General features: G+C 36.0%; 3 protein-coding genes across 6 annotated transcripts; 1 reads left to right on the top strand and 2 right to left on the bottom strand.

Annotated features, from left to right (window-relative positions):
* The first annotated feature begins 81 nt into the window (after positions 1-81).
* Positions 82-25,546, top strand: LOC132783583 (dnaJ protein homolog 1). 4 transcript variants are annotated; one of them, XM_060788837.1, is made up of 8 exons: positions 82-280; positions 7,050-7,236; positions 7,297-7,623; positions 7,688-7,916; positions 7,973-8,342; positions 14,681-15,786; positions 15,860-15,980; positions 25,278-25,546. In XM_060788837.1, the coding sequence occupies exons 3-6, from the start codon at positions 7,398-7,400 to the stop codon at positions 14,906-14,908; spliced, it is 1,053 nt and encodes a 350-aa protein (XP_060644820.1). In that variant the 5' UTR covers positions 82-280; positions 7,050-7,236; positions 7,297-7,397; the 3' UTR covers positions 14,909-15,786; positions 15,860-15,980; positions 25,278-25,546. The 4 variants fall into 4 exon arrangements, with proteins under 4 accessions (XP_060644820.1, XP_060644821.1, XP_060644822.1 ...); XM_060788838.1 differs by having other exon boundaries at positions 7,111-7,236; positions 14,681-15,980; XM_060788839.1 differs by having other exon boundaries at positions 7,985-8,342; positions 14,681-15,980.
* On the bottom strand, positions 18,393-19,065 carry LOC132783585 (uncharacterized). The gene has a single exon (XM_060788841.1). The coding sequence runs from the start codon at positions 18,979-18,981 to the stop codon at positions 18,460-18,462; it is 522 nt and encodes a 173-aa protein (XP_060644824.1). The 5' UTR covers positions 18,982-19,065; the 3' UTR covers positions 18,393-18,459.
* Positions 21,473-23,193, bottom strand: LOC132783584 (uncharacterized). Its single transcript, XM_060788840.1, has 3 exons — positions 22,485-23,193; positions 22,200-22,322; positions 21,473-22,110 (listed from the first exon to the last, which is right to left on the bottom strand). Exons 1-3 carry the CDS (start codon positions 22,730-22,732, stop codon positions 21,957-21,959), a joined length of 525 nt encoding a protein of 174 aa, XP_060644823.1. The 5' UTR covers positions 22,733-23,193; the 3' UTR covers positions 21,473-21,956.
* Positions 25,547-25,966: the final 420 nt, after the last annotated feature.

Below are 25,966 nucleotides of genomic sequence, written 5' to 3'. Positions count from 1 at the left end.
ATCAGCAGACAGCGAGCATTTGACAGCATTGGCGGCTAGACGGGCGATTGTCGACTGAATGGCCATTCAGTGAGTCTCAAAGCGTCGTCGTCGTCGTTGCTTGTCGGTGATCGCTCGAACGTTGAACGTTTGTCGTTGTGTTTGCCTGTTGCGCTCTAGCGGTTTTTTGTCTACGCATTTTACGGTATAATATTTTGAGTGACTGTCAAGTTTTCTTTTTGATATAATCGCGCAAATTATAAATAAAAACAGATTGATAATTTGAAACCGACAACCAATTGTAAGATATTGCTAATATTATTGTTATTCAATTTATAGCTTACACAAATAAAATAAAGAAATGCTCATCATAAATCACAACAACAATTTGCAAGTGCGTGCGTGAGTGAGTAAGCGATAGTGAGTGAGTGAGTGAATTGTTGTTGCTGCTACTGCTGCTGCTGGAGTTGTTGGTGTGCGTGCGCGTGTGTGAGTGTGTGTGTGGAGCTTAACGTGCGCTACGTTCTGCCTGTTGCCAAATGTGGTCAAAGCAAAATAACAAAAATACGTGAATGCATACATACATATGCATGAGTAAACATATACACACACTCGCATATTCACAGGCAGCGACAACTGTGCATTGAAAAGTGCTTTTTATGGCTTGAAATCTTGCGATTTGCTGTTCCTTGGCACTGCAGCAATTCTCTTTGGACTATTGACCACACACACTTAATACACACAAGCGTCCATTGAATTGAATTAGAGGATCACAATGAGTATGTAAACAGCCCCCTCAATTCCCTTTTTTAAAATGATGTAGAAAATAATTCCATAACCCAGAAATCATCTGCAAATTAGGTAAAAGAAAATCCAAGAATTTTCCTATTCATAGGGGAATATTTTCACGTTTGATTTTTCTTTCTTTTATTTATATTTATATTTTCGCTAGCCATCGTTTTGGCTTTTGGTTTTTCGGTTGGTTTTGTGCCTGTGTTTTTGATTTTTCATGGTTTCATTTCTTTAAATAAGTTTTATTTTTAGCATTTTCAGTTATTTTTGTGTGTGTTATTTTTTTCTCACCAAGTTTTTGCCGTTTTGCTCTGCTTGATTATTTTCGAATATTCTTGGCGATTCTTTGGAATATACACTTGGTAAACACACACATGCTTACATACTTCTTGTTTATGTGTGTGTGAACAGATTTGTGGGAGATTTTTGTGTGTGAAAGCTGTAGTACAGGGTGTTGTATGTTGTGTGTGTGCTAAAGCACCCTGTGGAGTTTGCAGGTGATCGGCTTCAATTGGAATGTTTCCCAATAAGATTCGAAATTACGTATTTCACTTTACATTTAACTCTTTTTTACTTTGTGTTGCTTCGCATTCGTCATTTCCTTCGAACACACTTCTTATTACAAAAGCAATGCAAGCGTAAACAGTGCTTAAGAAATCAAAATGAAATAAAGATTGTTGGCCTCCAAAAAACAAAGTCGAAGTCGAATAAGTGAATTTTCAAGTGCGTGTGGCTGTGTGAGTGTTGGGGTGGGAGACAATAAAAACAAATGGCAAATGGAGAAAGAGAGAGACTCGACATGCCGCCGCCACAGTGAGTGCTAATCATAATCGTAATCACTCACATATACACACATCACGCACACTACATGCAATACATATGCAAACTGTCAATCTTTACCGTTAGCAGTCTATCGTTTCTGCAGCTCTTATTTGTATTTTTAAATTATGACACACAAAAAAAAGCCTCGCGGTTATTGCTCTCTCTGTCTCTTTGGAATAAAACGAAATTGCGAGAGAGCGACGTTGCTCTCAACTCTTTAAACAGCTGCTGAGTGGGCGGGCATGGGCTCTGTGTTGATGTCGTCGTTGTTGTTGTTTGGGGGTCTTAAAATTCGCCACACTTGATTCAAATGAGCCGCAAAACACAGCTCGTCATAAATGAAAGAGACAGCTACACTTGTTGTTGTTGTGGCTGGCAATTATGGTGCTGGAAAGAGGAGGAGGGGTAATATAAGGAAATACACTTTACAGCTTTTGTTGTGTTGTATTCTTTTCCTGCTCTTATTGTAATTGATTAATTACAAATTTGTTTGCGCGATTTTCGTGTTGTCACGTTTGCGTTTTACAAGTGTTAAAAATATAACACGTTTTTGTTGGCGACTCATCCCTCATACCCCCACCCCCCAATCGCTTTAGTCGAGGAAGTACTGATAAATGAGCGCTGGAACTTCCTAAAAAGTGAACAAATAAGAAGTAAGTACAGTGATCGACCAACAGGTACCCTTTATGACATGTGTAAACAAATGCATGAATATAAATTACAAGTGTTGCAAGCAGTGCAAGTAAGCAGTGAATGTTGACATTGCCAGGGCTGCAGTTCAGTGCAATGCAATTGTGTTTATGTTTATTTAATAGATAGGAAAATGTGTGTGCACTAAATTGTTGATAAATTATGAGGCATATAGTTGCTAATTGAAATTATATAATTTGGCTGCAATTGCTATCTCATTTTATTGAGCAATAACACATTTAAAACAAAAACAATGCTCGCAACAATATTATTCCATTGGCAGTAAAAAAACATGCTGAAACAAGTTCTCATCATCGTATGCAAATTTTGTGCGAAGACTAACTTTGAATATATTTATATTCATTTGTTCATATGTGTGTGTTTCCCATATGTTTGCTGTATTTTGTTTTAATAGTTATTCTATGCAAATTGGTTGAAAACACACACAACGTTTATGACTTCAAATACAATGTGAAACTATCAACGGAAATTCAATTTTAGCAAGGCATTTCAATGCTATGCAATGCATTAAATTTGTGCAAAAACTTAATAGAAATTGTGAATGGCAAGTGCACAACAAGTTGTGAACATTTATTTTTGGTGAAGTGAATAAATGGGAGCAATGCCACTCCGGGATGTGATTCATCCTCAAAATTCGACTAGCATATGTTTTCTCCAAAAATATTTGACTAAATTGCGTTTGCGTAGCGGCATGTGGGAGTCTCCAGTCTCCACAGTGGAGACAAAAAGACAAAGAGAGCGAGAGATAGAGAAGAGAGAAGGACAGACAGGTAAACGCCACTAAAAAGCATTTGCGCTGAATCATTTTGTCTATTTTCATAGCGGATTTGCGGCTTAGAAACACCTACAAATCAACATTCTGGAATCGATCGTTGTTGCTGTGTAATTTTTTTGCTGTATTTGTATTTTTGGCGATTCCAGTCTCTTTGCCTAAATGTTAGCTGTTGTTTATTTTGGCTACTTTGTTGAAAAAGCATTTTGCGCTAAAGTGTGGGTGAATAAACTTCATGCTGCTTGACTTTTTGCCTAATTTTAAATAAACAGCAAAAAATGAGCAAAAAGTACAAAATAAATAACCAACAACAGAAATAACAAATAAAATGTGGTTGTCAATGAATGAGACTCTTGTTGACTTTGAATCGGAGAGCGAGAGCGAGAGTGAATGAAGTCGCATTATGCCCTCATCACAACTCGAGTCGAATCGCCAGTTGGTCAACATAACTGACAACAAACTGACAACCCAAAAAATAACAAGAAAATAAAAAAAGGTATACCAACCTTGAAAACTGGAAAGTGAAGTTGCTTCAAGATGCTTAAATCATACATTATATTGTGAGCTATGCTGCGATTGAGATGCCAAGCGAAGTGTCTGAAGTATATCTTGATATCATTCGTCATTCCAATGACCATCAATCGTGACATTTGAACATTTGAAAATGCCTAATACATAATCTCAGAGATTATTAGCTATCAAAGACTGACAGTCTGCAAACATTTGCAGTTGCATTATCAAAGAGCTCTCTATAATTTCTGCTCTAAAAATAGAATTTTATATTTGTTTAGTAAGTTTTATCTTTCACATTTATATAATATTTTATGCACATTCTTTGATATTTTTTGAGGTTTTGCAGCAATGTTAAAAGGATTTTTATATCAACACTGAATATGTCGGTAATAAATCATGATTTTTCAGTTTAACCATAAATCAAAAAACAATTTCACACGCATTTTTATATATTCGCATACCCTGTACTTAAAAGAAGGTAGCTTGAAGAATATTGCACTGTTTGCAATGTTGCAAACCATTACGTATACTTGATGTAGAGGTTTCTTATTAGAGTATTTGCTAGTCGAGTGCTTAGTGAAGTTTACCTTTCATTTTTGGCAAACAAAATCCCTGGCATATGAGTTCAGCTCCAGTTGCGCATTTTGTTGCAAATTTATGAGCAAAGAGGCGTTGTGCGCGATCATAAAAACTGTTGGATAAAAGTAAAGCGCGACATGATAAATCAAGTTCAATTCAATTAGAGCGCATGGGGCGCCATAATTTAACGATGGCCTCATAACCTACGACAATTTATTAATTTTAGCATCAGATATACACACACTGACACAGCTAGAAATTGAAATTGAAATTTCATATATGCTAAAATGGCAAAAATCGACACTAAAAACATAAAATGCAATTCGATAATAATATGTATAAAATAATGGAAAATATATCGCTGCTATAAATGTACAATATATGTACATATGTATATGCATATGGAATTGCCATAAATTGTTAAACAAATGTTATATTGTAATCAATAAGTAACGTTCTCTGTGTGTGTGTGTGTTAATAATTTATGCGCCAGCGTCGCCCGCCTACACAGCGAAACATGTTGTAAATGTCAACTGATGAGGGTGGGGAATATTCATTCTTATATTATTGTATATTGTATATTGAATATATTGAATATACGAGTTCTCTCGCAACAACAGCAGCATGAATTTATTTGCAGCTTACACTCATTATTTTGGCACGAACAAACGCGAATCTTGTTAATAATTCAATAACAAAAACACCGAACGAAACGTGCGCGAAAATTTCAATTAAATTGTCGAAAGCAAAATCAAAACTTTTTTATCGCAAACATTTATTGTGTCGTCTACACAGCTTGGATTTACCCTCTATGGATATTAAGCTGCGCTTTTGTTTATTAAAATTAAGTATTTAAAACTATTTTATTTGAAATATGATTTATTTTCTTTGCCAAAGCCTTTAAATTTGAAGCAGCTTTTACTGCGTTAAATGTTTAGAATATAAAGATTTATTCAAAGAACTGAAGCCATTAAGTTAAAAATAGTATTTGCAGAAAAAGAGCCATAAATAAATGTAGAGCAATATCGCAATTGAAACGTCACTTTACAGCCAAAATCCATACAGGGTATGCATAGCAGAAACTGTGGAAGAAAAAAAAAGACATCTATTCACCTTGCGTAATAATTTTCAAGAATTATTTTTGGCCGCACGCAACGCTGAGCAGAGTTTTTATATGCTCGTCTCGTCACCAAAATGAAAAGGAGGAAAACAAATAAATAGAAGCAAATTCGCCAGAACCGAAATGTGTGGAAAAATTATATATTTATGAGCAATGGCCTTGCTGTGCGAACCAAACCGATTCGAACCGAAGCGAACCAAAGCGAAGCAAAGCAAAGTGAGAACTAAAAACTTAAACGCCTACAAAAGGCGGCGCCCATAAATGTGGCACACATTTGGCACGATCGATTGAGCGATCGATCGATAGATCAGTCATTATATATGCATATCGCTGCAATGTCTGGAATGGCGTTGATTCGCATCAATCGGCAAATTGACAGCGAGTCCCCCCATGAGACACATTCGAATCAATTTTTCGAATTCATTTTGGATTTGGATTTGAATTCAAGGCAGGCGAATTGGCAGCAGATATTTGTTGTTGTCACAAGCAACAAGTTTTTATTTGTTGCAACAAAAACAACAAAATATTATATTCCAAGATGAAATCAGTTAAACTCAAGGCAAGAAATTGCATTGAGAATGGCGTTGACATGTTGAATGTTAATGAATTTGACATGGGAATTGCATTAATTTCAACTTGAACTTGTCTAAGGGCAATTGAGAGATCAACTCTTTTAACATTTGCCTAGTTAAGCTGTTTAGTGAAGCTAATTTCGACTCTTGTTAATTAGTCATTTAACTATACAAATTTAGCTAATTGAGATCAAGTTTCCTACGCTTTGAAATTATTGTTTATCTGTGTCGAAAATCGAATTTCATGTGGCATTTTGATTGTCTTTAATTAAAATAGTTCTATGCTTGCTTGCCTAGTTTTGATTTAATTAATTAAGTGTAGTTGCTTTCCTGAATTTGAGATGAGAAATGCGGCCTGATTATTGTGGTTAACAATTACATTATTCTCAATTCCAAGCTTGATTAACTTTTCAACAAATGAAATGTCTTACTCTCAGTTTTTGTTGCTAAAAACCGCAACTGCTCGAATAATATATAAATCAAATCAGGAACAGTTCAGATTACATTGTCAGTTTAGATTCGAGATGCCCATCAGCTGTTAATTCTATAAAATTTCGATGCTATGATCTGATGTTGTCAGTGCTTAATAGAGACATTCATAAATGTCATCGTCAATTCAAATTTGAAATTCTTGCGCGCGTTTTTTGCTTGAACTCAATTGGACTTTCTCGGCTATTTGTTAAGGTCAATGTGAATTGGCTAGCGTACAAATTTCATAAATAGATGCCATACATTGATATATGTATGTGCTTATAGATTGTTGAATATAGTTGAACTTATCTGTAAATTGTTGAAAGAGTTTCCCGGCGCTTGTGTTTTGCCAGCTGTGTGAATGAGTGTGGAACTGTTTATTTGTGAAATGCTGAACGAAAAAATAAATAATATTTAATTCTATTTGTATTTGCATACGCAAATATTTAATTTAAATGTTGTGTTCATAAATATATGTATGTATACTGTTTAGCTATATATCCCGTACTTGTACTCAACGTACAAGTCAAAATTTCCAATGTGATCTCGTTTGGTTTCGTTTCTTTTCGGTTCGTTTTGCGTTTCTCTCGAGTGCTAAATTTAACAAATCGCGTGGGTCGCGTTCGTTTGTTCGGCATTGAGCATGGCCAAGGCGACATGTTGACTATCATCATCATCTCAAAGACTAATACTTATTTTCAATCGTTTATTTCGACAGAAAACAGAAAAAAAAACAGCAAACAAAACACACAAACTACAAAATGTATGTGCCATTATAGATAAAAAGCAGGAAATTCATTATTGGAGCAGCAGTATCATAGAAACTAAGTCACGCCTGGAGCCAGTACCATTGATGCATAATATATGGACTTGAGCCAAATGAAATATACAACACATATGCTATTGTAAGTATTTCTAATGTAATATAATTCTTTTGCTTGAATTAATTCCTTCGCTTATTGCAGATCTTGAGAGCAGCATTCGAGACGCAGTCACTTTGAGCACCAACTTAAAACCTAAGGAAAACTAAAAGCACACTTCATACACACATACACATACACACAATATGGGCAAAGATTATTATAAGACTTTAGGCATAGCCAAAACTGCCACCGACGATGAGATTAAGAAGGCCTACAGAAAACTGGCGCTACGTTACCATCCGGACAAGAATAAAGCCGCAAATGCTGAGGAGAAATTCAAAGAGGTCGCCGAAGCGTACGAAGTGCTCTCGGATAAGAGCAAACGCGAGGTGTACGACAAATACGGCGAGGATGGACTAAAGAGTGGCGGTAAGTAGATGCCTCTATTAACAATTATTAGCAAGCTTTATTAATGTATTTCATTTGTTGATAGGCACTAGGAATGGCGGCGGCAGCAACAATACATTTACATATCAGTTCCATGGAGATCCTCGGGCCACATTCACACAGTTCTTTGGCAACAGCAATCCGTTTGCCTCGTTCTTTGACATGGGCGACAATCTGTTTGATAAGAATGTCTTTGATTTGGATACCGAACCAGATTTCTTCTCATCGCCATTTGGTGGTCTCGGCTCTCGGCATGGCTTAGGCAGCGCCTTCAGGTAGTTTTTTTTTATACAGTACGTATTTGAAATAACATTTTGCTAAACTATCGTAGGCCCTCTTTCAGATCACACTCCTTCAATGTGCACACGCCGTTCAAGAAGGAACAGAAACAGGATCCACCCGTCGAGCATGATCTCTATGTGACGCTGGAGGAGATCTATCATGGCTGTGTTAAGAAAATGAAAATCTCACGTCGTGTCGTCCATCCCGATGGTACATCCAAAAAGGAGGATAAAGTACTACAGATATCGATCAAACCCGGCTGGAAATCGGGCACCAAAGTCACGTTCCAAAAGGAGGGCGATCAGGCGCCTGGCAAAATACCAGCGGATATTGTGTTCATCATTCGGGACAAGCCACATGCCATGTTCAAGCGAGAGGGCAGCGATTTGCGCTATACGGCGAGATTAACGCTCAAGCAGGTGAGTTTTGGGGGAGTAGCGTAAAATAATTATAAAGAGGGAAGACAATAGAATAAAGGAAAATTATTTTGGATGGTATTTAAAGAAAGTGGAAGGTATCAAGCTTTAGGAAAGATAAAAGGAAAGATGAAATCTTAAATCTTATGTAAAACAAGTAAGAAAGCTATAGACGAATGTGCTTGCAAAATAGTGCGGTATTATATATGAAATATACCAAATTAATATACCGCAAGAATACTAATAATATAGAAGAGCCTTGTTTTTTTAGATGTATTGATACAGAACTACATTGAAAATATACCATAGAATGTCAAATATACCATACAAAAGTATTTCATTTCGGGAATCATAAAGTCCATAGTTATTATTTTGTGTACCAAAAATGTCAGATACGAAGTTATAATACCCTTCTACTCTATTGGTAGATGGTAAAATTGTAGAAATATGTAAAATATATGTTGGGTGAGAAAACATCTTTAGTTTTTCCTTCTTACACTTACTGCAATTAGTTTATAACTTCATTTCATATTTGACTTTCTCTTATCTCTTCCACCTATTTTTGTATCTCTTCATTGATACTTTACTGTACCTTTTATGAGTCTGTTTTGACTTTATTGTAACTGCAGTTCCTGCTGTGCCTTAATAATGTTGTAAAGCAACACTAAATGCTATTAATATGCAATTTTATTGCACTCCATGATTGTAATCGTCCCTTAAAGTGTCATTTAGTTGCGCTGTCAGAATGTTGTGCTGTGATCAACATTGAGGATAAACGACTTGGATTGGGCTGGGTTCTCACAGTATGGCGCCCAATTAAAGTCTGGTCAGCGCCTAAATCAAATTATAATGAAATCAGCGTTATGGTTATGGCAAATTTACCATATACGCAGCCAGCTGGCGAGACAAGACAACGACGAACGTTGTCAGAGCTGAGATATGGCTGGCAAATTTGGTCAACATGGTCAAGTTTCAATTAACCGTCAGTGAAGCATTCACAGCAGTTGGTCGGGCAATCGGGCCTACACACACATACTTATACACAGAGTTAGCTCAGGTAACTTGGTAGGCAGTTCATGACGCTGAGGTGTTAAAGTATTTCACAGCAAACTGCGTTAAAATTTCCGAGGCGATTGACGATTGACTCGCATATGGCGAACGTACCAAAAAAATTCATTTTTTAATGACCACAACTACAACGAGCAAAGCAAGCAAAGAATTAAATAATAGAGAAACATGGCGCATAACATGTCGAGTGGAGTGTAGTCATGTTAAAATTGTTAATTGCATTAACTAGATTAAATAGTTGCTAGCTACATTTTGACATTTTTTAACATTTTATTGCTTGTTAGTGCGACAAATTTAGTAAATATTTTTGGGGTCTCAGTCGTGCCGCCCAGTTTGGCCACCGTTTTCGCATTTTCGCATTTTCCATCGTACAAACGTCTGTCTATTCTATAAATTATGAATGCCATTTTGGTTGACTCTCTGATTTAGCTAAAAGTGTCATGTTGTTGCTTCTATTTAGAAATATTTGACACGGTTTTTTCACTGACTCGTGATAATTATGATGCCTTGCGGAATTTGGCAATATATCTATATCTTGAATATATAGTATTCTATTATTTACGAGTATAATACTTATGAGAATATTACATTTGTTTGTTTTTCCGTTAAAAAAGGAAATTTTTGTCATGTGAAATGATTGATTTTCTTTTTGATTTTGGCGTGGAATTCTAAACAGTGGGAATTCTAAAAAGGTTAGATTTAGAGAACAGAATTATGAATTATCTTTATGATATATATGTATATAGAACATATTTTTTTTATGGTACTGTTAATTTAGCTTCTTAACAGCATCCAACTCATTTTATAATTCCACAAATTATTCTATATTTAATTCTTTGCTTATACGTTAAAAAAGGAAATGTTTCTTTTTGATTTTGACGTGGAATTTTGAGTACATAGTGGGCATTCTAAAAAGAATAGATTTATAGAACAGAACTATGTTTAATTTTTGATATAGAAATAGAAATATATGTTTTTATAGAACTGTTAATTTATTTAGCTTAACATTTAGAATATATTTCTTTTTGTAGAATTGCTAATTTATTTGGATTCTCTTTAACATCTAAAACGCTTATCGTTTTCTAATTCAAAAATTCTCCTACACTCATTAGAGATACGTTTTCTTCTTCTGTTTTGTACAAGAAAATAAATTAAGCACGATTTTAAAGCGATTTTAGCATTCGCCTCAATTTGAATGTTGTTTGTTCGTTTAGCAAACTGCCCATAAAGCAATTAAAGCGCCATATAAGTACTTCACATAATTGGTCGCAAACATTTTTGAATTTGTTGCTGTTGCTGTCGCTGTTTGGCTTTTGGCGGCTGTGCATTAAATTTAATATTTGCCATAAATTACATCATCGCCAGCGATTACGATAAAAAAAAGAGCGACACTCAACTCGTATATCGTATAGAACTCTGAAATAATTTTCAAGTATTTGGCTGTTGTTGTCGCAAATGAAATGGGATCATTAAAATATTGATGCACTGATGGCACTGACCTACTACAATAATAATGATTGAAATAATGGATATAGAGCTATAGCTAGATATGTAGATATGTATATAGTTGTGAATTTTAGATGGAATGCAAATGCCAACAGCTCAATGTTGACGCTTTCGAGTGTCTGCGTCAGAATTTGTGAATGCAGCTCCCTAAATTGATGAATGACAAACAATTGAACGTTGGTTATATTGGGTTGATGTTGTTGTATTTGTATTGGTTGTCGATGTCTATATCTATATGGCAGGGCAAGTCTATGGCATGATTGTGTAACTACTGATGGACGCCAGACGCCACAAATTGTGCTCAGTTGTTCTTGTTGCTGTTGTACGTCTGTCATTGCGCTATTGTCATTCATTTTGTTTTTTTGGGTTGGCGTTTTTAGCGAGAGACTGGAAAGCAGAATGAGTTCGAGTCTATTTCGACTGCAGCGAATTGGTTGTTCAATACAAAAGCATTCGATTCGGTTTCGTTTGCATTTTGATGACAGTCGTCAGTCGTCCTTCACATTGTCAAAAACTTCGCTAAAAAAAAAAACAAAATGAAAAACACTACACAGAAAATGCTTTATGACATGCGATTGAATGTCGTTGATTTGGTTGTTTTTTTTGTCAAACACTTTTTGTCTATGCATTTTATTTTATCTTTTTCCAAGCGTCATTTTCTAGCGTCGCAACTGCAAATTCTGTGTGTGTGTGTGGAAAAGTGAAAAGTTTTTGCTGTTTGCAGTTTCACAACATTAATGAAACAAGCTACTATTAAAGCTACGATATGATGGTTAAGTTTGCTTAAATTTACAAATCAATCATTTCGTTATATGTTAGGAAATCGCTTTTTTATTTAGAGTATTTTAATGTCGAACACTTTTCATTTAAATCTATTTATTTTTACACATTTTTCTATTTAAAATTTTGTTTACGGCTCAGCAGCATTTTCATTTTCATTTCAAACATGTTGAACGAATGAAACATTAATGAGCCAATATTTAGAATTTTTTCTTTGAGCGTAACTCATGCGTTTAAATGTGACTTGAAACAATTTGCGCGCAACTAAATTTAGATTTCAAATTATTAAAAATATACACATATAGAAATATGTTGTATAAATATTATAGAAATATTATGCTATAGTATATTATAGTAGTATATATTATATTATAGAAATATGCATTCAAATTCATGTTATTAACAGCTAAAATAAATAAAAGATTTCCTTATTGTTTCTTTAGGCTTTACAAGCTTTCAAGCTGCCTTTTTTGGCTAAAGATTTGTGACTATCCCTTCAGAGCTGCCCTCCAGCTGATCCAGTTATAGCTGTTGTTGTTGTTGCTTTAGTTGTTGTCTCTTATGTGACCGAATCGCAATTCGCATTTGTATTCCCTGAGTTCTCGTTTTGTTGGTTTTTATGCGCCTCAGCTTCCGTAAAAGGTAGCAAAGTATTTAAGCGTTTTTCTGTTACACATTTTTGTAGTTGTTTATTTTGATTTACTTTACCCTCTTCTTCGCTTTCATACATATATATATGTATATATATTTTTTTGCGTTGCTTTACGACAACATTTCCAACATTTCCATTAAAAAATATCAATGCTGGCGGCAACGTCGTCATCATCGACAGTTTTTGTTTTACTCTTTGTGTTTGTTGTAATTTCTTGCTGTTGTTGTTGTTGTTGTCGCCGTCGTCATCAGTTTATGTTGTCATCGCTTTAAATTCACCACTCGGCGAACACACATGGCACATATATTTAAATATTCATAAGGTGTGCACTTTGCTTTTGTCGCAATTTATTTATGTTCTTTATTGGGTGGGGCGGCGATTCGCACTACAATTCACATGCTTTATGTTATGCTGTGGGCGACCGACCAGTGATCGGAAGTAGGCTATCGTCGTATCAAATCACAGCCGCGAATAGATAAAGACACACAGTGCCCGCAGTAAATACGTGTACCAGTCAGCATGACGAATCGTTATATTCATTATAGTTATCATTTATTACTAAACTTTGAAGAATTTATGCAAACTTAAACTCATTTTTCGTTTGTTTATGATTGTCAAATTTGTTTTTACTTTCTTTTAATGAGCTTAAATAAATGTAAAATTAGTTGAATGCTTTGAAACCCTAATTATTATTTGTTCTTTCATTTAACGGGCTTTTATCAATTTGAAAAGTTCATGTACTTTTCATGACGAAACGTTATATTAATATTGATAAATATTTATTACTAAACATTGAAGAATTTATGCAAAGTTAGATTTGTTTTTATTTGTTTTGGATAATTTTTTTTAGTTTCACATTCTTCTGATGAGCTTTGTCAATTTAAAAGTAGTTGATAGCTTTGAAAAGCTCATTTGTGGTATCCATTAATCAATTAAGTTAATTCTATTGGAACTGTTTGTACTTTTATTTAATCAGGTGTAGTTAATTTAATAGTACATGAAAGCCATGACGAATCATATTAATGTTGGTAAACATTTGTCACCAAACAGTGAAGAATTTATGTTAAGTTAAACTTGTTTTTATTTGTTTAGATTGTTTAATTTGTCTTTTGTTTTCTTTTGTTGAATTTTAGTCGATCTGAAAGTAGTTGAAAGCTATTAAAAGATCGTTTGTGACTTCAATTACTCAACTATTTTTAATTCAATTCTATTGGGATTGTTTTTAAAGAATAATTAGAGTTGATTTACATTAATTTTACTTTTTCTTTCTGAGCTTTTATAAATTGATAAGTAGTTGAAGGAACTGAAAAGCTTTTTCATACCATCAAATAATTCATGGTTGTCAATTATATTCTATTAATTTTATGTAAACTATCATTTAATGAACTTTTTACATTTTCGAAAGTAGTTGAATGCTTTGAAAGCTCTCATTAGCTGTCCAGTCCTTTCTTTTTAAGGTATTAAATATTTTATGCACCATTCTATTTTCCTTAAAACTGTTCTTAAGGCTGTTCTGACATCTGTGTCTCAAAGTTTTCTTTGACTCTGATAAACAATTAATAAATAAAGTATTGTTAAACTAGCCGTTTACCATGGCTAATCAAAAAACTTTTTGGCTTCAATTACGGGCAAGTTTTGCGTTAACTAATTGAGTTTGCGACATTAATGTCTCGAGTTGGAGTTGAATGCAGACAGACTAAGGCAAATCATGATTGATAGCTATCTTTTAGCAGGCCAATTAAACAAATCGAATGTCCAGTCGGGCAAATGAAATCGGTTGCCTCTAAAAGGCCGAACAGATAGGACAACTGTGGATTTTGGGCAGAACAAATAAAGGGAGAACAGAAAAAGAGTAAAAGAGAAAAAGAAAAAAAAGAGAAAGAGAGAGAGATGTCAACAAGATGTTTAAACACGAATTAGGCACATAAAAAGCATAAAAAGGATTTATGCAAGACACAAAGCAAACAATAAGAAGACGATAAACGAACTGGGGAGGCTGGGCGACATGTTGCGACATGTGGATATGCGGATATATCGGGGGGTGTGGCAAGTAGCAAGTGGCAACTATGAACATAAACAGGATTACCCAAAAAGATTGATAGATTCTCAGTTAAATCCCCATGTGCGTTTGTTTGTCCAACTTCTTTTTTTCGTTCTTCCTTTTTTTTCGTTAGGGAGCAACAACAATTTACAGGATATTGAGTTGTTTTTCTAGGGGGGAGTGAGAGAAGGCGAGAGTATTTGGTATTTGTTTTGGCCATTTGATTGATAAGCCAAGCATTTTATTTATGTATTTATTGATTCGCTTCAATCTGACATGTTTGTTTATTTTTAGGCACTGTGCGGCGTTGTCTTCCAAGTTCCTACAATGTCCGGCGACAAACTGCGGATCAGCACCATGCAGGAGATCATCAAGCCGAACACTGTGAAACGCATCCAGGGCTACGGTCTGCCCTTCCCCAAGGATACCACGCGCAAGGGCGATCTCCTGGTGGCCTTCGACATCCAATTTCCCGAGAAACTAACTGCCGCACAAAAGGAAGTGCTCCGAGACATGTTATGAACGTTATGACGAGGAGATGACGATGACCCAGATGCAGATGCAACAACGACAGCGACTCACTCACCCATTACTCAGCTAAACAACAAAACACACTCAGTCTTCAATGAATATTTAGTTAGTCATACTACTAAAATCACTACGCTATTCGTTATTCACAACTCATTTGCAAAACTATTTGAGTAACTGGATACTGTGTATTGTATTGTAACATAACATCCATTGTGTCATCATCATCATCAACATCATTTTGAAAGTTATTCTTCGATAAGCAGCAGCAGCAGGCGCATTTCGTTTTGTGTTCAAAATTATATTGTGCTTATTTTACAGGAATTGTATTGTATTGTCTAATTTTGCTCATTCACCATCCACTTCTCCACCCCTTACCCAATCCCTCGCCCCCTGTCCCGCCATGAAGTTGCAATAATACATAGTTCGTGCATATGTTGACCATAGTTATTATATCGTATAATTCTTAATTTATTTGTCTAAATTAAAGCTACGTATAATAAAAACACACAACAAACATTTGTGAAAAAACAAGCGAATTCATAAGGAATACGTGTATTTTTATTTTCTTTTTTCTGTATTGATAAGGTATTATTAAGCAACAGCATTTTAAATGAGCATTTTACATAAGGATTCGAATTTTTTTACAAGTTATGAAAATAATTTATAGTCTTGTTTTCGAAAATTTGAAGATATCTAACAGATATTGTTTACGATTTATTTTAGAAATTGTTTTTCATTGTTTTCAAACATTTCAAGTAATTTTTTTTATTGCATATCAGTCATTGTATTATAGTAAAATATCCAAATATGTAAACAGAAAATTTTTTACCGATTGAATAATTTCATGACAGCATGCTCAACATTTAAAAGTTAAGTATACATACCTATTTGTATGTTAACTTATTAACGCTTATTACTAAGCCAAACTTCTGCTTATTTCAGCGTAATTAACAAACAAATTCAAGCAAGAAAAGTTGCAACTACAAAGGACCTGTCAACATGAAAGGAATGTAAGGAACGTATTTAAGGAAAAAGGCATTAACTTTTCTTGTTCGATTGGCAGGTGAGTTGGATATATTTTGAATTAATTGCATGTTGAATTTTCACAAGAATCGAGACTGTGTGTTTGAGCCAGTTAAGCAACTCACTTCAGTACAGTTTAGTCACTTTTGTTGGTCTGAAAGGAAAAGTGCAAATTGTGTGGTAATCGGAACGCGTTTGCCTAATTAGCTGCCGTTTCAATTGCCGTTTCAAATGTTGTTGCTGTTGTGGTTGTTGTTGTTGCCGGCAGTTGCCAGTTGGCAGCTTGGCAGTTGGTTGTTTCCTTGTCAAAAGGAACTTGGCCAAACGCAGCGCTCGTTAAGTCATTAAAACTGCATGAAGTCAAAACTTTATGGTCTGCAAAGTTTGCGTCAAAGCAGAAACAACCCAAAAAAAAAAAACGAAAATGAAGAAAATCCAAAAAAAAAAAGAGCTAGCTGGAGAAAAACCTTTTGGAAAACGGGCAGCTGCAAATGCAGAAGATTCCGAGGCGAGAGAACATCAAAGCCAGCGAATGGTAATTCGTTTAAAAAGAATGCCAAGGCCAAGGGGACTCGCCTGTAGACGCATTTCATTTGCAGACAATAAGCAGGACAGCGACAGCAACAGCTACAGCAACAACACGTCAGTGTAAATAAATTAAATTTGAAGCAGCTCTTTGCATACAAAATAGTAGATGTGGCAAATAAAACTCGCAAAGCTGCCTCAGATTTCCAAAAACACATGCCACAAAAGCGGCAACCGATACCGATGTCGATTTCAAAGTCGAAGTCGAAGTCCCGAAAGTCGATGCCGAGTCATCGACAGCCCAGCTGCCGCGTTGCACGTGCCGCCGTCTGTCTCTGCCTGTCTCATGCTACCACAAGCGGTAGCAAGTGGCATGTCATGTCTGCGGCTCGAGCCTGTGTCTGACCTGAGACGCGATGGCTTCTCGATGGCAACATTGTAACAACTCGTTGTTCGCTGTTTTCCACTTATTTGAAAAACGACAGACCTCAAATGATTCAAGGCGAGGCGAAGAAGGGGCAGAGTCTCTCAGCGGTGCATGCCACACGATGAACCGGCGGAAAGCGTTGCCAAAATCACGGCACAAAATCATCGACAACTGGCAAATGTGTGAATTGAATTTTCAAACAATTTGCCGTCAGTCAGTGCTGAAGTCAGTTGCAGCGCCGCTTCCTCTGGCGCCTTTCTACCTTCTCTCTCCCCTCCCTTTTTTGTGCCACCCCCTTGACAATGCCTGCGCTTCTTGTCATACTCTAACATTGGGCATTATGATTTGGTTAGGCTTTCTGAAACACAGATTCGGATATAGTTGCATTTCATTCAATGTTGTGCTTATAAGACTACAGAAATCAGATTTAAATGATTTGTTTTATTTTCTCAATTTTAAATTGAAAGATGTGTTTATAATGCTACATAAATTTGTATGCTGTAAAAATTGTGTATTTCTATTAGCTTTGAATGAGTTTTTTTATTTTCACAATTTTTTCTACTTTATTAAATACATTCTTGGGATTACTCTAAGTCTCATTAGATGATTTCTCTAAACTTTTCGATATGAAGTTAAATAATTTCCAAAGTTGTTTTCTTTTCGGAATTTAATGAATTGTAATTTTTATATTGTTCAAAATTATAATATGAATTTTTCAACCTATGCTATATAAATTAGATAGGCCTACTTCCTACTTGTTTCGATTGTGAACTTTACGAACAAAATCTTCAAACTAATATATATTGAAATTCTGGAATACTTTACATTTTTTAATTTATTTTTTAGTTTTTTTTTTTTTACTTATTTATTTTATTTTATTAATTTTTTATTTTCATTGCAATTTTTTTTATATTTTACTTTTTTTTCTTTTATATTGTTAACAGTAAGTATTTGCACTTCGGTACTTCCTTCCATGCATGATTTGAGATTTGATTTGCTGTCCTCCGCTGTGTTTTGTGGCAGACGCGCTTTTGGCTACATTACAGCCACACGAAGGCGGTTGATTCTGATCCTGTTTCCTGCACCTCAACTCCATCTACAGCTATAGCTACAGCTACAGCTACAACTTCAGCTGCGATTCGGATTGCGATTGCGATTCCAACTCCAACTTTGTTTGTACGTCTGCTTGTTTGTGTGGCGGGCATTTTAAACATTTCTCTCACGTTTCGGATGTTTATGCCATTAGCGTTTAAGTTGCCATACAAAATGCGTCTCGTAAATAACGAAATGGTTTTCCTCTTGCCCATTGTTCCACATGCAGGGTTGAATAGAGAAAGAGGCTGAGGCTAAGGGAATGGTCAACACATTGTTGTATTTGTTATTGGTAATCGATGCTGTTGCCAGTTATTAAGCGTGACTGAAACTACACAGATTCAGATTTATGATCGCACAAGCAGTTCTTTAGAGTTAACCATTAAAAAGGTGGAAAAAGTAAGGAAATTGCTTTCACTATTATATCGACTTGTTTAATTTAATGATTTACGATAACACAAAAATCTTTCTACGTTCAAGAATCCAAGTTGAAACAAACAGTTTCGCATTGACAGAAAGAACAATAATGACTTATGCCAGGACAAAGCTTCTCTTTCTCATCGGAATAATCCCAATTTGTGTTGTGCCAGGAGCTTGAAAAGTCTTCCATGTCCTCATCCAGATCGCAGGAATCACTATCGAAGTCTGCTTTATTTTCATATTTACAGATGCAGTTATTTGCAAATTCTTCCTCTTCAATATCGATTGGATCTGTCTGCGATTCTTCAGTTCTGTATTTCTTTTTGATGCTTCTCTTCAGCTTCTTGCGTTTCTTGCATTTCTTTTGTTCCGAAATCTTGGTGAATGTTGGTTCTGTGATGGCAGCCATGATTTCCGCTTCGTACGATTGTTGCCGAATGTCAGCTTTGCTCTTTAGATTGGAGACCAACTGATATCGATGACTGATGTTATCGATAGCTCGCAACGATTGCTCGAATGCCATCTCTAGTTGTTCCATGGCGTCGAGCGTGTTCTGGAGAAAACTATTACACATCATTTTGTACACTTGAAATTTAGCACTGTCATTTCTCGAATATTGTAAAATATATTTTTTAAGTGACAAGTATTTTAAAGGGGACTTGAGTGGGAATAGAAATGTGCTATTATTATTTATTATTTCTCTATTTTCATATTTTATTTACTAACAATCTTGTAATGAGAAACTTAGAAGCAGAATAGAGCAATTTTTTTTTAAATACACTTTTAATTGACAATTATTTTAAGGGGAATATTAATATTATTTCTCTAATTTTATATTTTATTCTCTATCGTATTCTTAGAAGCAGAATTTTTATAGAGAAATTTTGATTTCAAATAAGTTGATAGCTCTTTGTTTTAAAAGATGAGTGACTCTTGTTAGCTCGAATTTGTATTATTCACAATTATAATCAGAGTTGATAATTGAGAACATCTGATGATTAATGAGAACTCAACATCCTCTGGCAGTTGATTAAACGCATCTCATTTGCGGAGAATATTTGCAAGGCATGAGAGGATGAACACAAGGATTTGCGACAGCTCATTCCTAATCAGAATCAAATGGCAATGCCAGACAATCAGTCAAGCGTTTAATAACTCTGAACTCGATGCAATCTGTTGCGAGACAGACGAAGAGAGAGAGAGAGAAAGCAAACGTGGCAGCAGCGAATAAAATTTATAAGATATCTAACACGCATACATCATTTTGATATGCATGCCACGGGCACGTTTACGAGTATTTGCTTAAGAGTTGGAGCTGAAGTGCTTCAGGCAAGTGCAGAGACAAGCAAGAGGAGAAGGAGGAGGAGGAGGAGTCAGAACGTGGGGCAGCTGAAGCTCAATAGTGAAAGAGTTTGTGAAGAGGAGCATGGACAGGGCATACTTACTTTGCTGCTCACCGCACATGGACAGAGCCATTAATTTTGCTGCTCGCTCTCGAGACCGCATGCAATTTTTCTTCAACTTGGCTGCTATCGCCTTTCAATGGCAGGAAGTGAGCAGAAACCCAGACGAGAACGTAGAGGAGTTGCAGGCTAGCAGGCATTCAGTCAGTTAGTCAGTCAGCCAGATAAGTGCGGTTTATGTGCGGCACGTAGAATATCCCATTCCGAACTCAATACAGTCAATAAATTGCCGCTGACCAGCAAACAGCTGAAGAAGGATTGAAGAGTTGAGGGTTTAGCATGTGGTCCATGTCTAAATTGATGCTTTGCACTTTTTCCCCGCATTGCACTTTAAGTACGTAACTGACTGCTTAAAGCAAACGTGAATTTTGGGGATAATCGCAAAACAGTTGCCAAGTTGCCGCAGAGAGTTGAATTCCAATCTAAATGAACTTTATATTAAGAGCTCATTAATGAGGCAAATGCCTCGAGTTTCAAAGCGTCGCAACTATGCAGACAATTAGGGTCGAATCGGGGGCGGCATATTCTGCGAATGCGCAATATTGTAAATCAGAGCAAAACTCACTTCACTTCCTTCGCTCAGAAGCGCCCAAATGCGGTGCAGCTCTACAAAACATTCCAGAGGAAAAGTCTGCCGGAAAATATGTGATTAATTCAAATTAATATAATCCCATGTTTTTACGCTTTTCTTTTCCCTTTTCTGCTCTCTGCTCTCGGCTCTGTTTCGTTTCGTTGCGCTGCGGAAATGGAAACTACTTTCTCAATTCTCCCTCTGTGCAGCGACCTCCTTTTCGGGTCGTATGTTATGATGTACTGACCTGGTTGTATCCTAGGCTGAACTCATCCTACGACTGGGTTTGGCTTTGCCTCTGCCTGTGAGGGTGTGAGTTAATAATGTGCAGATATGCGAGCTATGACAGCCTCTAAATTTGTGCACATTTTTCACATTTTGCCATTAAGTTTGTTCCTTTCGGTTTGGTATTTATCATCGGGAGGTCAACCATTTTTTATGCGCCTTCTGCTCCTTGCTCTTGCTCGTTCTTTGTGCCGTGACTCTGCGCCATGCAAATCTATCAACATAATAGATATGCAAATGTGCCACAAGCTCGCAAGTCACAAGATTTACAAGGCTAGATTAATATGAACTCGTTGGCTTGGATAATGCTAATCATAGTGTTGGACAACGCCGTTTAGATAACATGTGTATAGCATGATTGGATAATTTCCTTTCACAAAAGTTTCCATCGAATAATTTCCATTATTAATCATAATCATAAGAAAAACTTTTATCTGCTTTTCGAAGATTGCAATGAAAAATTCTAAAACATTTGTAGCTAAAAGTTTTCTTTGTAGTAAGAAAATTCTTTAGTGTAATACATTTGTTATCTTAATGATAGATGGATATTGAGAGCAGATGTTAAATTGATTTATTTCGAAATTAAATATATTTTGTATCGTTAATTCCTATAATTTTATTTTGAAATTATTTGTTTTTTTTATTATTATCGTTTATTCTTAAAACATCTGCAAATATAACTTATACTTAGCTAAGTTAAAGCAATGTTGAAAAAATTGTCGTTTTAAGTTAACATATATTTGCTGAAAACTAAAGCAAAGTATGCAACTTAAATCGGAGTAGTATATGGAAGCATTAGTTGTCCCATCTCTCATTCTCTTCAGCGTCTCTCCGCTTAAGCTAACTTCTATTTATTTTCCCCTTCTGCTTAGAACTCAATTAAGTTTACATTTGCAAGTTCGCTTGTCTTAAGTGGCTGCATAGATGAAATTGCAGCTATAGCCAACACTGGCAGACAGTGTTGGAGAGGGGCAGCAGAGTGTGTGTGTGTTTTGCTTGTGCTTTAAATGAAGTGAAAGTCGCACTTTTATTTGTATTAAATATTTACGACACAGCACAACGCGATATCCGTCTGACAAAGTGAAATTCAAGTTCAGCAAGAGAGAGAGAGAGAGAAAGAGGAGAAGTCCGTAAAGAGTTTCCTAAGTGCTGTGCTTGAAAGTGTTGCTGCTGCTCAACTGAAAGTGGAGAAGAGACTCACAAAGCGCGACAGTAAGCGAGTGAGTGAGCGAGTCATCGTCGCGTTCGCAGAGATTCACCTCGTTTGAGTATCTCCTCGAGGCGTCGCCTTTCCTTCACCGTCAGCACCTTCTCGAGGGTCTCCAGCGTCGAGTTGATTTCCCTCTTCGAGTGCAACGGCAGCCAGAGCGTGGTAATGGCAAAAGTTCTATGCGAAAAAATGATTGTTAAAAACGAAAACGAAAATGAAAACTCTATGCAAAATAGCATTTGGCTAATTGACTCGCTCTTTCTCACCTGTGCACACGCATGGCGTCGATGGCGCAGCGTTGCATCTGTTCATGCATTGCCATTTCCCAGCGGAAACGTTCGTTGTAGCGTCGGAATGCGGCCACATAGCGTCGATGGCATATGTCAGCACTATGAGGAAGGCAACGAGAGGGAGAGACAGGATTGTAAAATGTATTAAATCAACAGGAAATTGCAATTTTCACACAATTTGATTCGATCTGTTGCGAGACGAGATGAGACGAGAAGAAACTAGATGAGACTCGACTCGACTCGACTCATCATTACACTTACTAGGTTAGCTCCTTCTCGTCCTGCGGCGGCCGCTGCCCAAAGCCCACACGTCGAGCGAGAAGCACTCGATACCATTGCTTTTGCAACGCATTCATCGGCCGCTTGAAGGGATTCGGATTGGGTCTGCCCGTTGGACTTGGACTGGGACTCGGGGCAACTCGATTGCCATTGCGCTGACTGTTGCCATTACCATTGCCATTGCCTGTCTCGACCTTCTTCTGCTGCTGGTTGCCTTTCAATTTTTCCATTTCTCTCGTTGCACACTTTACAAGTTTTCCGTATTAAGTTAGAGATTGCTTCCTTACCGTTGGGCATTTGCCAATGCACTACAAAAAAAGTGTTGCTCTTTATTGTTGCTCCCCGCTGTATGCACCTATTTCTATTGCTGTTGCTGTTGCTGTTGCTATCGTGTTGTCAGCTCCATGACGAGTTTATCGAACCAACAAGGCAAATGGGTTACACGCTTGGTGGGAAGGGGGTGGTGAGGTGAGGTGAGGTGTTGAGCTCTGCTCTTCCGTTAACTGTTGCATATACGAATGCATTTTGCGTGTTTTCTGCTCACTGCACTGCGAATGAGTTGTCTGGCTAAATGCGCGATTGATGTGCCATAAAAGCGTTGCAAACGCTGATTAAATGCGCGTCAAGGATCACGCTCTATTCCAACTGTGCAGAACTTTATTTGGTATTCATCGATCAATTGTGATTTGAGCTCTTAAATTGACACAACAATAGATACCAGATTATGTGAGATAGATAAAAATGTTTGTATTGCAGTTTACAATTTTGTTGTTTTGTTTTTGTGTTTCCTTCTTTTTATTTAACTTATTACATTTTATAAATGAAAACATTGTGAGATTTTCACATAAGGAATGTAAGGAATTACTGTTCTTCTTTTCATATTTTCTTTTACAAAATAGACTTTTATATAAGAATAATACATTTTTAGGTTTATTTGTTATTTTAATTTATTTCGATTTATTAAAATTTTACTTTTTATTTGTATACAAATTTTGATTTAAATTAATGGTAATTATGAAATATTAGATTAGATTTTTTAGATTTTTCCTTAAACTTTATTTTAGTATTTGCAAATCTTTTTATTATTTTTTTTATTTTAAAGCTTTCTTCGTATTCTGCCTTTAATTTGTTTCAATATCCATTTCAATATCCAGATTAAATATATTCATACACATTTCTATTTAAATTTTATTTTAAAATAATCAAAATCACTGTGTGCAAGAATTGATATATCACTTATTGCGGTCTAAGTAAATATGCCCCAAATTTCACTTTTAAGCCAACCGTAATTTACACAGAAAACACATCGATCGTCCTATTTAAATGATGGACAGTTTTGACATTTCGACTTTACCTGCCCCAACTCGAGCCTGTTTTGCATAGAAATAGACAAACAGAGAGAAGTATAGAGAGAGAGTAGGGGAGAAACTTGCAGGAATAACTGCCAGTCATTCATTTTAATCAATAATTCTTAGCAGGCATATTTAGATCAAGGGGTCAAAGTTGTTGCAAGCTCAGAATAGTCAAAGTCCGAGATGTTGGAATTTAAGTTGTGAATATGTGTTGATAATCGTAAGAAGATTAAGCGAATATTGTTGGTCTAGTGTTTGTTATGAGTCAGCCTCACTGGCATTTGACTTTAAGCTGTCCGCTTAACCCGGTCTAAAGCGATATCAATAACAAAGAGACAAAGCAGTAGGCCAACAGCAACCAAAAGTCACAACTACAACAACAATACGAATATCCTTGCAAACATATCAAACGGACAATGGCATAGACTGAGGCCGAGGCGTAGGCGTTGTTGAGAAGTCGCAGCTGTTGCCTGGCAAGTGTTGCAAGAGTGTTGTTGGTGTTGGCATTTTGCCAAGTAGACAACAAACAAAACTATTGAACCAAGTGGCGCCTGTCGCAGTTTATGGCCCGGCCAAAAGGCAATCATAGAAATGTGCTCTAATTTAAAGTGGCATAAAAAACGACAAGAACAAACGACGAAGCTAGAAAAAAAGCGCAGCGCAGCAGCTGCCAGGACAACACACATATGACACGAATTGAGAATGTTGCCAGAAATGCAGTTGGCTAAAATGATTTCTTATATTTTTTATGTTTGTTTGAGTTTGGGGTCCCCTCCGTTTCGGGTCGCTCCGGGTCGAGCTTGGGGTCGAGTCAAGTTGTCGACGACGTCGATGTTGTAGCAAGCCAATATCAACATTAGTTCGCAGTAATGTCATGAACTTTTCGTTTCATCTCTTATTGCTTTTCTTTTCGTATTTTCCTGGTCTCAGCTGTTGGCAGCGTCGTCTTTGTCAGCGCTTATTGATGGCAGCTACAGCTAAATGTTTTTCAATTTATTTTATTTGCCAGTTTTTTTTTCTGCGCTCACATAATGTAAGGCACAAAATAGAAAAACAAAATATCTAAAAAAAACAATTTATTGGCGCCTTATGTCTTGGCTTTTATGGCCCTTTGCGCTTGCAGGCCAATTGTTTTGGCCCTTTTGTGCCCTTTTGTGTGTGCTTGCTGCGTATCAGCAATTTGATTGATGTTGCAACAATTTTGCAGCATAATTTTAGGCTGACAGTTCAAATTTCTAGCACAGGCACGTAGGAGCTGTTACATTTCAAATTGCCGCCTTCCGTCACATTAAATTACTTTTTAATATGAGCATATATCATTTACTTGCAATATGGTATTTAGTTACATATCTTGATGCAGATTGATAAGCAACTTATTTTAGAATGTATATATTTGAATTTAAATTTGATATTTCTTTTCTAGGACATCTCGGAAAAACAGCCGGTGCTTTGATCTTGCAAAGGACTAATTGAATTACGACATCCATAAATTTATATATTTAAAATATTGTTAAAAAACAAATGTTAATAACATGTTCAATTATTATTAATATTTTATCGAAATAACGAACATAATTCCTTATTGCGACTAAGGCCTTCGGCTAACATGTTAAATTAATTCTTACTGAATACAAATACGACTTAGTTTACTTTACTATTTATTGTACAACAATCATTAAAAAATAGAACAAACATGTTGAAATATATTATTTTAATTATTATTTTGAACACATAAATCTATTAATAGCTGGAAGAGGTAAGTAATGGTAAGTATTTTCAATAACAACAAATTTCCAAATGGCAACAGTAATTTCGATTCATAAATAAAGACTTCCTAAAAGCATGCAACAGAAAATTTACATTTTCGGACTCAGTAAATTCCTATTAAATACAAGGTCATCCTAAAAGTATGCATCAAGAAACTTACTTTTCTCAGCAGCTGCAGGAATGCTTGAAATTACAAAATCCTTGATAACTCAAAAACTATAAGGACGATTTGAATATCCTTTGGCAGGATGATAGACCTCATTTATAGAAGCCGTTTGGCACACGACTCGCCAGGATCCAACAGGATACAGCCGAGATATTCACTATTTTCTGTATAGAAAAAAG

The sequence above is a fragment of the Drosophila nasuta genome, chromosome 2L (assembly GCF_023558535.2).
Source record: "Drosophila nasuta strain 15112-1781.00 chromosome 2L, ASM2355853v1, whole genome shotgun sequence".
NCBI lineage: Eukaryota > Metazoa > Arthropoda > Insecta > Diptera > Drosophilidae > Drosophila > Drosophila nasuta.
This window is presented reverse-complemented; position numbering and strand designations above follow the sequence as displayed.